We start from the raw sequence: 15,201 nt of genomic DNA, 5'->3' as shown, positions 1-15,201 counted from the left end.
AATCATCAAATCAAAGTGAGTCAACGAAACTAATGGAGAGTACATGGACGGACACCATTTTTGAACCAAAGAAGATTTTGTACTTTTTTTTTTGTAATAGAATGTAAAGGAATTATATGTAATGTAAAAGAAATTATGTGTAATTTATTGAACAAGACCCACATACATTTGATAAATTATGTTGTATATTTGACAAATGATGGTTTACTCGTCATAAATAATACATAATTTACGTATTTGTTTCATAATTTGTATTCTATGTGTATTTATGTATGAGTAAAAACGAAAACATATGTTGCTTTAATGTTCTCAGAAAAATATACTATTTCCAAAACTGAAAGTTAAGTGAGAGAAAATGATATTTATATGTTTTGTATATTAACCCCCAAATCACGCTAAATTGATCCTAGAAAATATACTATTTCCAAATCTGAAAGTTAAGTGAGAGAAAATTGATTTGAATCGAAAAAAATTTACGTAGTAAGAGAGAGAAAATTGATTTGGTTTCCAAATCTGTAAAGAGATAGAAAATTGATTTGGTTACGATTTTTGTTTTGAATTGATTTTGGAAATAAATTTGCTTTCCAAAACGGTTAGAAGATAGATAAAAATCAATTTCGGATTTATAGTTAGTTGCTTTAAATCCCCTGAATCACGCCCACATTAGAAACATTCCAAATTCACCCTGGAAAATTAAAAATCCCGTGATTTTTGTAGGAGGGACATGGACGGTAGTTTTCTCATAAAGAATGGGTTATTATGTCCATAATGTAAAAGGACTAAATATCCATGTGTTGGGAAGATTGGATCATAAACCTTTTTTGAATATTATTTTGGTCTATATACCCACGGACCCTAAAAGCAAAAGATATGAGGGTGAACTTGGAGAAAAGGAAGCTTTTATTTCTCTTCCCTTTATTTGTGTTCCCTCTATTATTTGAGATGGTTGCATTTGGGAAGTCTTTTTCATGACACCTCAAATAAGTAATAATGGGGCACGTGTGAGGACTCTATATTGGAATATATGTTAAGGGAAGAGCACCAGCCATGTAGTTGGAACATTTTCATTAATGAATATGTAGACAATTGAGAGAGAGAGAGAGAGACTAAAGAGATAAGGAGGGTTGAAAAAACATGTCACAAAATCTCCCAGGGCCCATATTCTTTCTATTCAAAATTCAATACTAAACAACAAACAAACAATAGCTATCCTTCATGTATTATTATTGGAGTATTGATTTTATATTTCGTACAAGTCTTTTTATTGATACGATATAAGATGTACTTGCAAATATTACAGTAGTAAAACGTAATAAATGAAATCACTTTATGAAGGCCGTGTTAACAAAAGAAATGTACTTGTGTGATTATTATAATTTTATTTTACCGTTAGTTTCTAGATTTCATAAAGATTAATTAGTGCAAGGCTAACTATATTTTAAAGAGATTAGGCTACAGAAATTTCAAAATTTTCTTTTCTTAATAAATATCTAGTAAATTCAGTTATGATTGTCTCTCGAACGTGTTAATCATACATTTTCTAAAGATTTACATCGGTTTCACTATGTATCAGTAGTTGAGACAACACAATCAACCTTTCTAGATATTGAATGGGGATGGGTTCACGTACAACCAATATCAGAGTACGTGGTCAAAGTGAAGTTGCTTTCGACATATTAAATGCCCCTCATTCTATAATTTGATAAACGAAAACGATAGATGGTGAAAGAAAAGCTATAATAATAAGATCAAACTTATTTTTATATGTGTATGTTGTCGTTGTCATGAGTAGGGTAACTTTGATTAAATATCGTAGATTATTTCACTACAATCAACCCTTTTTAGTCCTATCGATTAGTAGGCCATCTTCCCACTTTGGATAAGCTTTGGAAGGCTCTAACTCTTTAGATGGGCTTAGCTACAACCTCAAATTCTTGTTGTACCGAGTTGAGTTCGACAAACTAAATGTGGTAAACTGTCTCGTTTCAGCTCTGATAATAAATCGTTCGGTGTTTATGTTCCTTAACTATACATCTTTTGAAATAATATAAAAATGAAAAGGAACATAAACAACAAACGATTATACCTTACTTTCTACTTTTTTGGTTCTCATTATTAGCATTCATAGTTTATGATTTTGTATCGAACACTTCACATGATAGAAATAACGGGTTATAGATCTTAACTCGGAAATAGTTTAAAACATGTGTTCTTCTTCTTCGCTTCTGACCTGACCACCTCTTTCAGAACAATTGTCGAAATATCTACGAAATGTGTGTATATACATTATACTCCATGAACGCATAAATGGAAAATTTTCTTTTTAGATTAGGTAAAGCAACATCTCACCTGCACGAATGGATGATAAAGAGAGGTACACAAGTACCGACTAGTTGAAGGGACCCAAACCCATAATAGAGATGTGATTGGGGTAGGGACACTCCTAACCCTAGGAAGTTCTAGTACTCGATTCTTCTTCTACCAGTCAAACATTCAAACACACATGATTTCGTTTTTGGTAGGCAATATTCAATTATAGGTCATTCATTGGGTATACCAGAACAAATCTGTAACTAATCAAAAAATTAATATAAAAAAGAAGAAGAATAATGGTGCTTAAACTTACCATTAAAGTATTATTTAGTCTTTTTAGGTTAGTAAATTAATTAATTAGTCTTTGATTCTTGAGACAACCCAAAAGGAAAAGGATTAATCAAATAATAATAAGGTTAAGATCTTTGAGCTGGAGTCTGTTCCATGTTCAATTGAACTAAAACATGTGGTCCACTTGTTTAATAATATGTATGGGCTCGATTCAGGTGTAAAATTATTGTTGTGAACCCATTTATGGAAGAAAAAGGCCACCCCTTTCTCCCAAGGAAAAAATAATTTGGACTAACAAAATTTTGAGTAAGTATTTTTTGGTTTTTGTATGGTGTTTCCCATTTATGGAGAAAGGCCACCCCTTTCTCCCAAGGAAAAAACATAAATTATCATGGTCGACGATCTTTAATTATTCTTTTTCAAATAAATTCTGCAGACCACTACCTGCGAGCACCACTTCTCTCTAACTAATTTATGTTTCTCCCTTCTCTCTCCATTTGTTCTCGCAAAGGGGGAAAGTCCCCTTCACCGAAACCCCAATTTGGTTTGAGCGATTTCCTCCAAATCAGATCGGATACTAGTTTGGATCCACCAAACCTGAGCAGATACCGGTTTAGGAATCCCCCAAACCCCCAATTGTGTTATGGTTTGGGGATTCGTTGTATCAGATCTGGGTTCCAGCAAAAGGGGACTTTCCCCTCGCTCGAGTAAATAGAGAAACGGTGAAGAGAGAGTAGAGAAAGATAAGTGGTGATGGGAGGAGGTGGTGGCAAAAAATGAATAGTGGTAGATAGAAAAAAGAAGTTTGGTTGTTAAAAAAATAGAACAATCTACAATTTCCTATTAAAATTTTGTACTCTGTAAAATTTTCTTATTCTCAAAATGCCGTACAAAGAAAAACCACACAAAATAAAGAGTAAACAAGTAAATCAAAAGAAATCTTTCAACAAAAAAAAAAAAAAGTAAATCAAAAGAAATAGTTTAATCCAAAATAGAGACTATTGATTTGCTATATGTTATGACATTATATAACTCCTTTGAAGAGGGAGAGAGAGAATGCTTTTTACTTCTTTGCACTCACACACACACACACACACACACACACACACTTTACTTGCTTACTACTTACATCCCACTTCCAATATTCCTAACTGGGACAGTCTTTAAATTGGACCATAAATAAGTCATCATCTACTTAAAGAAAGCCTTCTCTTTTCTATTCCACTTTTACATTTCATTCAGCCATGAATACCAGACCATCTCCAGAATCAGTGGAACAAGGATCTCTTCAACAGGTATACATATTTGGGTTTTTATTTGTTCATCTAATTGTTATAAGTTTAGGTAGAATGTTTGTTTGAAAAATCAGTTTTTTTTTTCATATCTATTTCCTTATCTTCATTAGGTTTCTAGATGTTGTGGTTGAAATGTTTCTCTTTTAGAATAGTTAGATTTCTGATGATTTATTGGTCATATATGAACAATGTCTAAATAGAAGAAGGGGAAAAAAGGAATTTTGATTTAATGAATCAAATGCTCTGAAGTTTTGATTACTTGAACTTAGTTAAATAATACAACTTAGGGTTAGGTTTACTTCTAAACTCATTATAAGGATCTCATTTACTTGTATTTCATCTAAGCTAAAGATTTAGTATCTTGAACCAGAACTTGAAGAGGGTTCCCTTTACAACTGTTCTCACACTGGCATACCAGAGTCTTGGAGTAGTTTATGGTGATCTCAGCACTTCTCCTCTCTATGTTTACAAAACCACTTTCTCTGGGAAACTAAGCCTCCATGAAAATGATGAGGAGGTTTATGGAGTACTTTCATTCATTTTCTGGACATTGACTCTAATCCCTCTCTTCAAGTACATATTCATTGTCTTGTCAGCCGACGACAATGGTGAAGGTAAGCTTCTTCCTTCTCTCACTGTTATTTTAGGCTACCTAAGCGAGTTACTTGGTCGGTCTATGGCTCAACTATATTGAGTCACAAGTCGAATTACACCATATACACCCAATATCGACTTTGCCCTCGAAAATACGAGAACATTGATTGACATAGATGTTAAGTTTGTGAACACTCAACTCAAAACCAAATTGCAGTGAGTCGAGAGGACCTAGATATTACAATCTTCGTTTCCATAGTACGCTTTGTCAATGTAGGATTATTACCTTGTGGCCCTCACACATGGAGCATATGCCACCGTTGGGCCTATTACGTGTGCGCCTAACTTTGGTACTGTGTTAAGTTTGTAGACATTTAACTCTAAACCAATTGACAACGAATGGATCTAGGTTGTGAAAGTATCCTTTCTATGGGACTTATTCTCAAAATAAAACTTAATTTCCTCATAAGGTATTGCCCCAAATGCTGAAAACAATAAGTTCTCTTAGGAGGTATCGGATTCGAGGCTTACTTAATGCATAGAACCTAAAAAAGGAAGAACTCCTTCTCAACCAATCACTCTTAGTGTGCAGGTGGAACCTTTGCTTTGTACTCACTTCTCTGCAGACACGGGAGACTTGGAATTCTACCCAACCAACAAGAAGCAGATGAGAAGTTGGCAGCTTACGGGATCGAGGAATCTGCTGATACATGGCAGAGTTCTATGCTGAAATCATTCTTTGCAAAGCATCCAAAATTTCGTAGCGCTCTCTTGATCTTCGTTCTTCTAGGAACCTGCATGGCAATTGGTGATGGTGTACTCACCCCGGCAATATCAGGTGAGCATATATATATATATATGTGATGTGTGAGCATATTATATACTATCTTTTATAACTTTGTCTATGTCTCTGCTCTGCATTGGGGGCCAATTTTATTGTTTCGCAATTGTTTGGAGAAAATGGATTCTTTTGAAAGACTGTAGGAAGTTAAAGGCTCTAAGGATAATCACCTAACTTTATGAAATGAAATCACTTGCCTTATTTAGTAATGATTTTAACCTCCAAGGCATCTAAATTGAGAAATTAGTCATAAATTTTACGTGTTTCCCAAGATTGAAGTTGAGCTTAGTTTCCTTTGGTGCCTTGGTGGTGCTATTTCTTGTAATCAGTAAAAGAACAGACTAACTCAAAACATGCTCGTGTGATTTCTTTCAGTTCTTTCGGCAGTTTCAGGAATTACAGTTAAAGTAACGAAACTTCATGAGAGTAAGTCCATTAGCATGTAAAACTACTTTCATAGAAGTTATTGAGTCTTACTAATTTCATAACTTAGCTCCTCTTTTATCTTCTTTTTTTTCAGATTATATTGTGGTGATCTCATGTGTGATTCTAGTAGCGCTCTTCTCTCTTCAGCATCATGGAACACATAGAGTTGCTTTCATATTTGCACCAATTGTCACAGCATGGCTTATATGTATCAGTGGCATTGGTATATATAACATATTCAAGTGGAACCCTAGAATATATCGTGCACTTTCTCCAGTTTACATGTTCAGGTTCCTTAGAAGCACTGGAGTTGAAGGGTGGGTATCGCTAGGGGGAGTCGTTCTTTCAGTTACGGGTAAGTGTTTCATGCTTAAATGCTATTCATTTGTCATATTAAAACTCATTGAATTTTTAATGACCTCTCTCTCCTCCCTCAGGTGCAGAGACCATGTTTGCCGACCTAGGCCATTTTTCTCCTCTATCAATTAAGGTAAGTCAGTATTACATTGAGAGCAGAAAGCTTTATCCTCTCTAATTAAAAGTTAACGGTTTCTCTGCAAAATGCTAGGTTGCTTTCTCTGTTCTCGTGTATCCCTGCTTAGTTCTTGCTTATATGGGTGAAGCTGCATTTCTTTCAAAACACCATTACGATATCCAGAGAAGCTTTTACAAAGCCATACCAGGTAGCAATAGTTAAAAGTTCATATAATAAAGCTAACCCATTGTGTCAAAACTTTGTCCTGATTTCATAGTTCCAAATGTGCAGAACCTGTGTTTTGGCCCGTCTTTGTGGTGGCCACTCTTGCCGCTATAGTGGGAAGTCAAGCTGTTATATCTGCAACATTCTCCATGATCAGCCAGTGCTGTGCTCTGAATTGCTTCCCTCGGGTGAAGATCGTTCACACTTCAAAAACAATTTGTGGGCAGATATATATTCCAGAGATTAATTGGATCCTAATGTGCCTGTGTTTAGCTGTCACCATTGGATTGAGAGATACAAATATGATGGGTCATGCTTATGGTATGAACTTGGGATGTTTGTAGTTAAGATATATCCATTTACTCGTTGATTCCTTTCATCGGTCTTGTTTGGTTCATGAACTAAGTATTATTGTTATACTCGGATTTTGTAGGTCTTGCCGTCATGACTGTGATGTTTGTGACAACTTGCTTGATGTTTATGGTGATTATAATTGTTTGGAAGCGAAGTATAACCATAGCTATCTCATTCCTATTATTCTTCGGCTCGATTGAGTTCTTATACATCTCGGCTTGCTTCATTAAGGTTCCAGAAGGTGGTTGGATTCCACTTACTCTATCTTCGATCTTTATGGGCATAATGTATATATGGAACTACGGTACACTAAAGAAACATCAATTCGACATGGAGAACAAGGTTTCGATGAAAAGAATCTTTGCTTCAGGGCCTAGTCTCGGCATGGTCCGTGTCCCAGGCATCGGGCTTGTCTACAGCAATCTCGTAATAGGAGTGCCTGCTGTTTTCGGACACTTCGTTACGAACTTGCCCGCTTTTCATCAAGTGCTAGTTTTCGTCTGTGTTAAATCTGTTCAGGTTCCTCATGTTAGCGAAACAGACCGGTTCTTAGTAGCCCGGATAGGGCCGAAAGAGTACACCATGTTTCGATGCATTGTCAGATATGGTTACAAGGATGTACAACAAGACTTCCATTTCGAGGATAGATTGGTTTCAGCGATAATACAATTTATAGAGATGGAAGGCGAAGAGTGTTCATCGACCCCAGTGGAGAAACCATGGACCTGCATTGAGATGTCAAATATCGATGTGTTCTCCAAACTTATCTTTACACATAACGAAGATGATATGGTTCAGTCATTATCCGATATCCAAGTGGTTAGACCTGAGGTTAGATTTGCAGATAATTCTTACCTCAAAGACGAAAGCTTGCAGATAATGAAAGCTAGGGAATCCGGTGTAGCTTATATTCTCGGGCATTCTTACGCAAAGGCAAAGAAATCGTCGTTTTTTCTTAAGAGATTCGCAATTAATGTTGTTTATGCCTTTCTTAGCAAGAACAGCAGAGGACATGATGTGGCCCTAAATGTACCCTATACATCTCTGCTGGAAGTTGGTATGGTCTATCATGTATAAACTTTGGTAGAAGCTCCATTATCCTACTCCATCACAAAGTGTACATATTTCCTCAGACAACAGAAAAGGATAAATTTTGAAGCAGATGAATCACTGTAAGGAAAGGGTTTGATGTAATATAGCACAAGAAAACAATATTATGTCTGTAGACAAACCAAGTGTATGCTTTTGGACAGGTAGGTGGTGTACTTGGGGGGGTCTAGCCTGGTCGAGCTGGCCAAGCCACCTAGGGTTAATTTTTGGTCCTGGGCTGGACTTGATTTTGAGACCGGTGGGCCAGATCGGAAGGAAGCCCGGGTTGGGGTAAAGCAAGGAAGTGAGGGAAATGTGACATTTATGAAGTTTGTTGAATGAAAACTTGAAATAGTAGGCAAAGCAAGGAAGTGAGAGAAATGTAACATACATGAGGTTTGTTGAATAAAAACTTGAAATAGTGAGAAAAATGTGAGAATAGTCCCACCATTGGGAATGGACACTTTACCGATCACGAATATATGGTCTAGGCACTCTCTTATTATTACCAATTGGTTTTGAGTTAGATAATTGCAAATTTAACATGCTATTAGAACTAGACTCATACATGATAAGTTCAAAAACCACATGTGCTCTATATCACCTGGGAAAAAAATACGTGCTAGGTTCAAAGACTGCCACACATGAGAGGACGCGTGAGAATAGTCATACATTAGTATTGGACACTCTAGCAACCAAGAATATAATATTACTATATATAGATCTTCTTTACTTATTGCCATTATATTTTGAGTTCGAATGACCACAAAGTTAACTTGAAATATTGTTCAATAATATGCAAATATGGTTCATGAGGAAGTGTCCTGAGCCTAAAGAAAGAAACCCATAAGTCACGACAGTTGTTGAAAGATATAAACACATAAGTATTGAAACCGAGTGCGACTGAAACAAAAAAGTAGTTTATAAAAATCGTGAACGGCAGGATTCGAACCTGCGCGGGCAGAGCCCACATGATTTCTAGTCATGCCCGATAACCACTCCGGCACGTCCACAACTCATGTTGGAAAGCCAACTTACGATTTAATTATAATGACTGGAAACTCTAGTAGGCTCTTATCCTTTCAGTATATAGACCTAAGATGGGCTGTGCCTAGACTCCCGTCCTTGAAGGAAATCTGTATGAATATTAGTAGGAGTTAACATTGTTATTGCATCCTCTACACCTCTCGGAAAGAAAAAAAAAAAATCAAATATGGGCATCATTATTTGGGTTGTTGTAACGGCTGTTATTTTACAAAGTCGTTATAAAACCCAAATATAGGCGTCAAATATTGTTGCACCAACTTAATCGGGTTAACTGTACCCACGGAAACGCCATTACAAATAAAGAACGATTTACAATGGCTTCCTCTTAAGCCGTTACAAATAACCCGTTACAAAGTTTGGTGTTTTTGTAGTGAGAAGTAGAAATTGCCATTGGCTAGGGTATCTTTCACTATATTTGTTTCTGAACCCCTCTAACCAATCAAAATCTTCTTCATTGTCATCTTATCACTTGGTAATAATGAACAAAAATTTAGCACATATGCTTTGAATCTTGAACATAAAAAAGGTTTAAGTGTAAAAGAGTGGCTAAGCTCCTTCCTTGTTTGCTTGGATAGAATATTTACCTAACTCTTGCTTGTTTATCTAAATATGGCTCTAGTGGCCTTAAATTTTTCTAGGGCAAAATTTTGTAAAGGGGCATGGACAAAGAGATTTATACAGATTTTGGAAGGGAATATTGTTTTAGTTTGGCAAATGAAGGTGACATCTCTCCCTACTGATCAAGACTCAAAACATTACTCATCCAAGAGCTTATTAGCTGGTTGATGAACACATTGTCACAAAATTTTCCTTATCCTTTAAAAGCATTTTATTATAATAAAGACCTAATGACTCGTCGATTGTCTCTGTCAGCTTACGTGTTCGTTATTATCTTTTCCTTCTTTCTTGTACAAGTAAATGGATTTTTGAAACGTCTGATTTGAGTTTTTTCTAAAACATGAAAACCAACAAAAAGAAAACATTAAAAAAAAAGATGGACCGCGCAACATATACCTAAAGATTGAACTGCAAAATCAAACATGAGCGTAATACTATCACTATATGAGGGTTGTTCACACCTCTCTTGGATCGACGAAAAGCGTTGTTGGAGGATGGGGGCTTTTCGATACTAAGAAGGTTTCTTTTTCTTCATCTTTCAAGGGTTTTATGCACCACAAATCTGCAGGTCTTGATAGTAGTTTTGAGTGGGGAATATGAAGTCTTAGTCTATCCAACTTCCCAACCTCTGTGACTATAACTTTACAATCTTTATTTCTTGTAATAGCCATGTTATGCACAAATTGGCATAGAGAATGCATAAGTGCGCCTGATTTAGGGCCCTCACCGTGCAGACCGTACATGAAATAGAACCCGAATGGATTGAAGACATCGGGTATCACCGGCATGCTCAAACATGGCAAGATTTTATCAATAATCCTTGAGCTCTTTGCATATAAGAGGCAAGATCTTGGTGCTCTTCCAACCTTTAGCTTGAACAGCTCTCCACAGTTCCATACACTGAGCATGGCCCAACTGGTATTTGACCCTGGCCCGTAAAGCCCATTAGACTCCAATTCATGATCACTCCACGACTCACCTCTTGGATAAGCAACCCATGTACCCAAATTTAGCTTATTCCTAAGGATTGTGTTTAAATCGTCGGGAAAGAAGTCGGTCGATACCATACACCTTCTATACAGAAACTCTGCCTTTTCAATATTAAGCTCCAAAATCTCAATGTTCCTTGGTATAGTTATCGTGTGCTTGCGAACAGGATTGACTAGTATTGATAAGTTCCTAAACTGAACAAACCCAAGCTTGTCCATGAAGAGCTTCACTGAGGCTTCATTATCCTTTTCAGTAGCCATATAAGCAAAATCGACGTTATTATTAACGAACCATTCTTCTAAACTTCGAACCAAGCCCGAACCGATGCCCATTCGTCTATGAACAGGAGATACTCTTAGGCCCAATATGTACCCAACTGTACTGGTTTGATCATTATCCTTGTCAGTAGTACTAGGATTATTTACTCTTACAATCTTTATTGATCCTTGAATGACTCCGACTAGTTCACTATCCAACTCTGCTACCTAAATGAACCAAAATTAGGAATCAATCGACGTCATTATATACTAAAAGTACATGATCAAGAAGCTAATCAAAATGCTAACTTGAAAACAAATGAAAGCAAATGTGAACTAACCAGCATATTATATAATGGGCTATTACTTATTCTGCAAATGGGATCACCCATGGTGTCTGTGAAGAGAAGAAACATGCTCTCTGGTGCTCCTACTTCGCACTTGCGTTCAAGTTCTTGCACACGAGATTGGTCGATTCTCTTATCGTAGCTTCTTATGATTATATCCTTCATTTCTCCTACTATTTTTAATCTATTTGAAGTCTTGGAAAAGAAATAGGAAAAGAGGACCTACTAACTCTTAAACAAATTATGAAACAAGATATTCTTGAGTGGTTTCTCTTCTTTAATGAGAGAAGAGTTCATTTGATTGAGTTTAAGACTAAATCAAGGTTAAATGAGTGTTCAAGATGAGAATGTTATTTATACATGTTTATGAGGGAATGTAACTTTCAAAATATAACACCAAAAGTAAAATGATTTTTTATTTTATTTTATTTTATTTTTGTTAAAAAGAGGAAACAATATACAAAGATTTAAAAATTATGGACTTGATTAATAGAAGACTTGTCTCTCTATTTATCTAAATGGCCCTTTCATTTCTTTTCTTTAGTGCAGGGTCTAGATTTATTCTACTGCAATCACAAAATGTACATTATTTTTAATAAATTGTGAAAATGTCATCAAGCACAAATATAATTTTCCATATTGACCAAGTGAAAGACTTGACAAAATTTTTCAATTGTGAAGATTTCTAGTCAATAACTTTTATACCCATCAACAAGGGTCATGTTACATAAATACATTATACATTGACAGAAATCCTATCTTGCACCGTTGTATGTACGCTAGAACGACAATGACATAACTTTAGTTTTAATGTGTAATAAGAGATATTCAAATCTCTGTGGGCTGTGACTTGTGTTGAACTTTGTGGGTTGTAGCCTTTTTGTTTCTCATGGATTCAGGTCTCTTACAGCCCGGTGATTTTTGCAAAAAAAAAGAAAAAGATATTCAGATCAATTCTATATTTTTTTTTATATAAATGTATAAAGTGAAAATTATTTTAATACATTCATTTATTTTTACCATGGATGCTATTTTTCAAATTCTTGTCCATTCATTAATAACTTGGTCATTCTTAGATAATAGTAGAGAGAAACAACGCTCATAAGGAGTCCTATTGAAACCAAGAAATATACATGTCCGCCGTCCACACCAGATTAGATGGGGTTTTTTCGAAAAAACTTGCTAGTGGAGGAAGACCTCCTAGAGATAAGAGACATAAGGCTAAACAGAGAGCTAAAAAAGATCGTTCGTGTATAACCTTGTATAATCTTCAATGTTATTGTGAGAATAGTCTCATATGGGTGAATGGGTATCTAGCAACCAAGAATATAAGGTCTAGGTCTTCTCCACTCATTGCCAATTGGTTTTGAGTTGGATGACCACAAACTTCACATGGTATCAGAGTTAGGTCCACATGTGATAGGTTTGCAAAAGAGCCACACGTGCTTTACGTCACCCGAAAAAAAACACACGTGATAGACACAAAGAACCCCACACGTGAGGGGGAGGGAGAATGAGTATCTAGCAGCCAAAAATATAAAGTCTAAGTCCTCTCCACTCAATATCAATTGATTTTGAGTTGGATGACCACAAACTTAACTGTTCTCAGTTTTTGTACGTAGACCAAATGATGGGTATGCAAGCATGATGACTTATATGTTTTTTTTTTTGTTCTCTCTCTCTCTATATATATATATAATAAAACAGAAGGGAAAACGATGACTTGGACAAATGGTTATTTGAAGGAATAAAGTGGATGTATTATGTGAATGGATTGAAAGAAGCAGAGAAGAAGATGCAAGTACGGAGAAACTTTATATTGTGTGGTTTATATGGAAGACGAGAAATAAATGGTTATTTGAAGGAATAAAGTCGTCTATATGAGGTATCATTCATGCAGCAAAACTAATGCATCGTGATTTTAAAAGATAGACAATGATCCCAATAGACAGACTAGAAGGGAGAAGAATGATGAAACACCATTGGTGTGGCAAGCACCGAAAGCAGGAGGAGTGAAATTCAATTTTGATGCTGCCTTCATTCTTGAAAAGACACCATCAGCAGTGGTGTGTAGAGGTTCTGATGGAAATTTTGTAGCAGCTGAAACTAGTAAGATTGAGGCATCTTGTACGTTAGAGGCTGAAGCGAAAGCTGCACAATTGTCCTTGAATTTAGTGAAACGAGTGAACTAATTTCCCGCTATTGTTGGAGGTGATGCGATGGTGGTGATTAATAAATGTCTATAAAGGAGAAGAGTATGACATGTATAATTCGGCCAATAATGACTGATATACTATCTGAACTTAATAAACTACATGATATAGAATTCACTTACTGCTCAAGAAATCTTAATTGTGCGACTCATACTCTAGCAAAAGAAGCTCTCATATCAAATAAATGTAATGTATGAAACTCTAATCAGACTCCAGTTTGCATTGTAAGCCAGTTGGGGGTAGATAAACTCAACCTTAACTCTTTTCCAATACATAAATAAAATTAAGACTAATGTCTATTTTCATCAAAAAGATCTAATAATTAAATAATTTGTGATTTAGCAAGTAATTTTTATTTGTAATCACAACTTACTGATTGTGATGTTTCGTTGATACAATCTGAAGTAATGTTAGCCAAGAAATTTATTTGAAAAGTGTCTCACTTATTTAAAACGAAAATTTATAATGAAGTCTTAGAATAAAAAACATGATAGAGCACAAGAAAAATACGGCAGAATATAAGCAGAAATTTTGTGTGAGTTCTCATGATTTGCATTTCAATAGATCAAAAATCACCGGAAGTGCGAACCACTGCAATCCAACGAAAATTTGTACTCAAATTATGTTGGATTTTTCTTTGTTCTCTGTCATTTTTGCAAAAATAATCTACTTCCCATCAACTATGGTTAGTCAAAATTAATCAAAGGTGGATTGGGATGTATGAGATGTAGAATCGCCCACGTGATTAGAATTTAGAGCCTTTAAGAGGAGGAGAATGGCTGACCAACAGAGGTTGATGAGGCCCACTTATATAAGCAAAGTAGGCCCAATTACTGGCCCATAAAAGACACCCACCATCAAGGCATCAAGTAGGTATTGATCTTAATCCGATGTCTGGAGTCTATCAAATCAAAAGTGTTGCTTCCAAAAGGTCACTCCCAATGATTTGATTAGGTTGTCTCCTTCCATCACATAAGTCCAATCATCAATAAGAAGGCGCCTTATTGGCTTAATCTTGAACACTAACTAATTTTTTATTATTAAGATGAAAACTAACAAATTAGGTATAATCAATTCTCTGAGGAACAAACAATCCTATCAGTTCTATCCAACACATTATATGAAAAATTAGTTATTTTAGGATGGTATGACTCGGATTACTTTAATATTTTATCACTAATTAATATTAGTACAAGTGTAAATTTCTTTAACCGTCTGTCTCTCTTACCGTCTCTCTCTCTCTTACCGTTTTCAGATCTGGGTTTTTCCACCGGCAAAGGGTCCTCTCTTCGCCGGGACACTGTTTCCTTTCCATTGTAGTTGTTTTCCCACCATTAATAATCTCTCGGATCCTCTAAATTGTAGTTTTTTGCAGAGTTTCTTCTCTGCAGAGAAAGGGAAGAAATCTTCTTACTCTTTTCTCTCTCTCTATCTATCTTTCTATCTATACAGTTTTACTGCATTGGGGCTAGATCATTGGTGGTAAAATATTTGGAGGAAGTGAAAGAAGATTATTATTCAGACCATCATTTCAAATTGTGAGAGGGTATAGGCAGTTTCTTGGAGGCGGTTTGTGAAAGATGGCTTGAGGCGGTTTTGGATTCCTAATTGTGTTGGGTTTCTAATTCCTAATTGGGTCGGTGGATGCATTGAGTTTCTAAATCCTTAGTTGGAGTCGGCTTATAATAATATATAAATAGGTGGGTTAAGTGCCATATTAATCATCAACCAAACCAACACCAACACAAGCAACAACAACTCTTCTTTAGAGAGAGCTAAAGAGAGAGAGCAAGAGTGAGAGAAATTTTTCATAGTTTTTGAGCGGT

The 15,201-nt window shown here is 35.7% G+C and overlaps 2 protein-coding genes and 1 non-coding gene across 4 annotated transcripts; 1 reads left to right on the top strand and 2 right to left on the bottom strand.

Annotated features, from left to right (window-relative positions):
- The first annotated feature begins 2,888 nt into the window (after positions 1 to 2,888).
- On the top strand, positions 2,889 to 8,334 carry LOC147565398 (potassium transporter 1-like). 2 transcript variants are annotated; one of them, XM_086651886.1, is made up of 9 exons: positions 2,889 to 3,899; positions 4,270 to 4,513; positions 5,086 to 5,331; positions 5,710 to 5,760; positions 5,855 to 6,115; positions 6,198 to 6,250; positions 6,329 to 6,443; positions 6,527 to 6,781; positions 6,894 to 8,334. In XM_086651886.1, the coding sequence occupies exons 1-9, from the start codon at positions 3,849 to 3,851 to the stop codon at positions 7,889 to 7,891; spliced, it is 2,274 nt and encodes a 757-aa protein (XP_086508012.1). In that variant the 5' UTR covers positions 2,889 to 3,848; the 3' UTR covers positions 7,892 to 8,334. The 2 variants fall into 2 exon arrangements, with proteins under 2 accessions (XP_086508012.1, XP_086508013.1); XM_086651887.1 differs by having other exon boundaries at positions 3,593 to 3,899; positions 5,079 to 5,331.
- Positions 8,335 to 8,834: 500 nt separating this feature from the next.
- On the bottom strand, positions 8,835 to 8,916 carry TRNAS-AGA (transfer RNA serine (anticodon AGA)). Its single transcript has one exon. It is a non-coding gene; the product is annotated as a tRNA-Ser (tRNA).
- Positions 8,917 to 9,870: 954 nt separating this feature from the next.
- On the bottom strand, positions 9,871 to 11,488 carry LOC147565396 (putative N-acetyltransferase HLS1). The gene is made up of 2 exons (XM_086651885.1): positions 11,157 to 11,488; positions 9,871 to 11,043 (listed from the first exon to the last, which is right to left on the bottom strand). Exons 1-2 carry the CDS (start codon positions 11,325 to 11,327, stop codon positions 10,024 to 10,026), a joined length of 1,191 nt encoding a protein of 396 aa, XP_086508011.1. The 5' UTR covers positions 11,328 to 11,488; the 3' UTR covers positions 9,871 to 10,023.
- Positions 11,489 to 15,201: the final 3,713 nt, after the last annotated feature.

This window comes from Eschscholzia californica, unplaced genomic scaffold, assembly GCF_041429995.1.
Source record: "Eschscholzia californica isolate CP2 unplaced genomic scaffold, dmEscCali1.0.p SCAF_1, whole genome shotgun sequence".
NCBI lineage: Eukaryota > Viridiplantae > Streptophyta > Magnoliopsida > Ranunculales > Papaveraceae > Eschscholzia > Eschscholzia californica.
Note: the sequence above shows the minus strand (reverse complement) of the source record. Positions and strands in the feature narration are given on the sequence as shown.

Coding starts and splice junctions, on each gene's coding strand:
- LOC147565398 (XM_086651886.1), top strand. CDS start 3,849: ATGAATACCAGACCATCTCCAGAATCAGTGGAACAAGGATCTCTTCAA. Junction 4,514..5,085: donor AGCCGACGACAATGGTGAAG/GTAAGCTTCTTC, acceptor CTTAGTGTGCAG/GTGGAACCTTTGCTTTGTAC. Junction 5,332..5,709: donor ACTCACCCCGGCAATATCAG/GTGAGCATATAT, acceptor GATTTCTTTCAG/TTCTTTCGGCAGTTTCAGGA.
- LOC147565396 (XM_086651885.1), bottom strand. CDS start 11,327: ATGAAGGATATAATCATAAGAAGCTACGATAAGAGAATCGACCAATCT. Junction 11,044..11,156: donor GCCCATTATATAATATGCTG/GTTAGTTCACAT, acceptor TGGTTCATTTAG/GTAGCAGAGTTGGATAGTGA.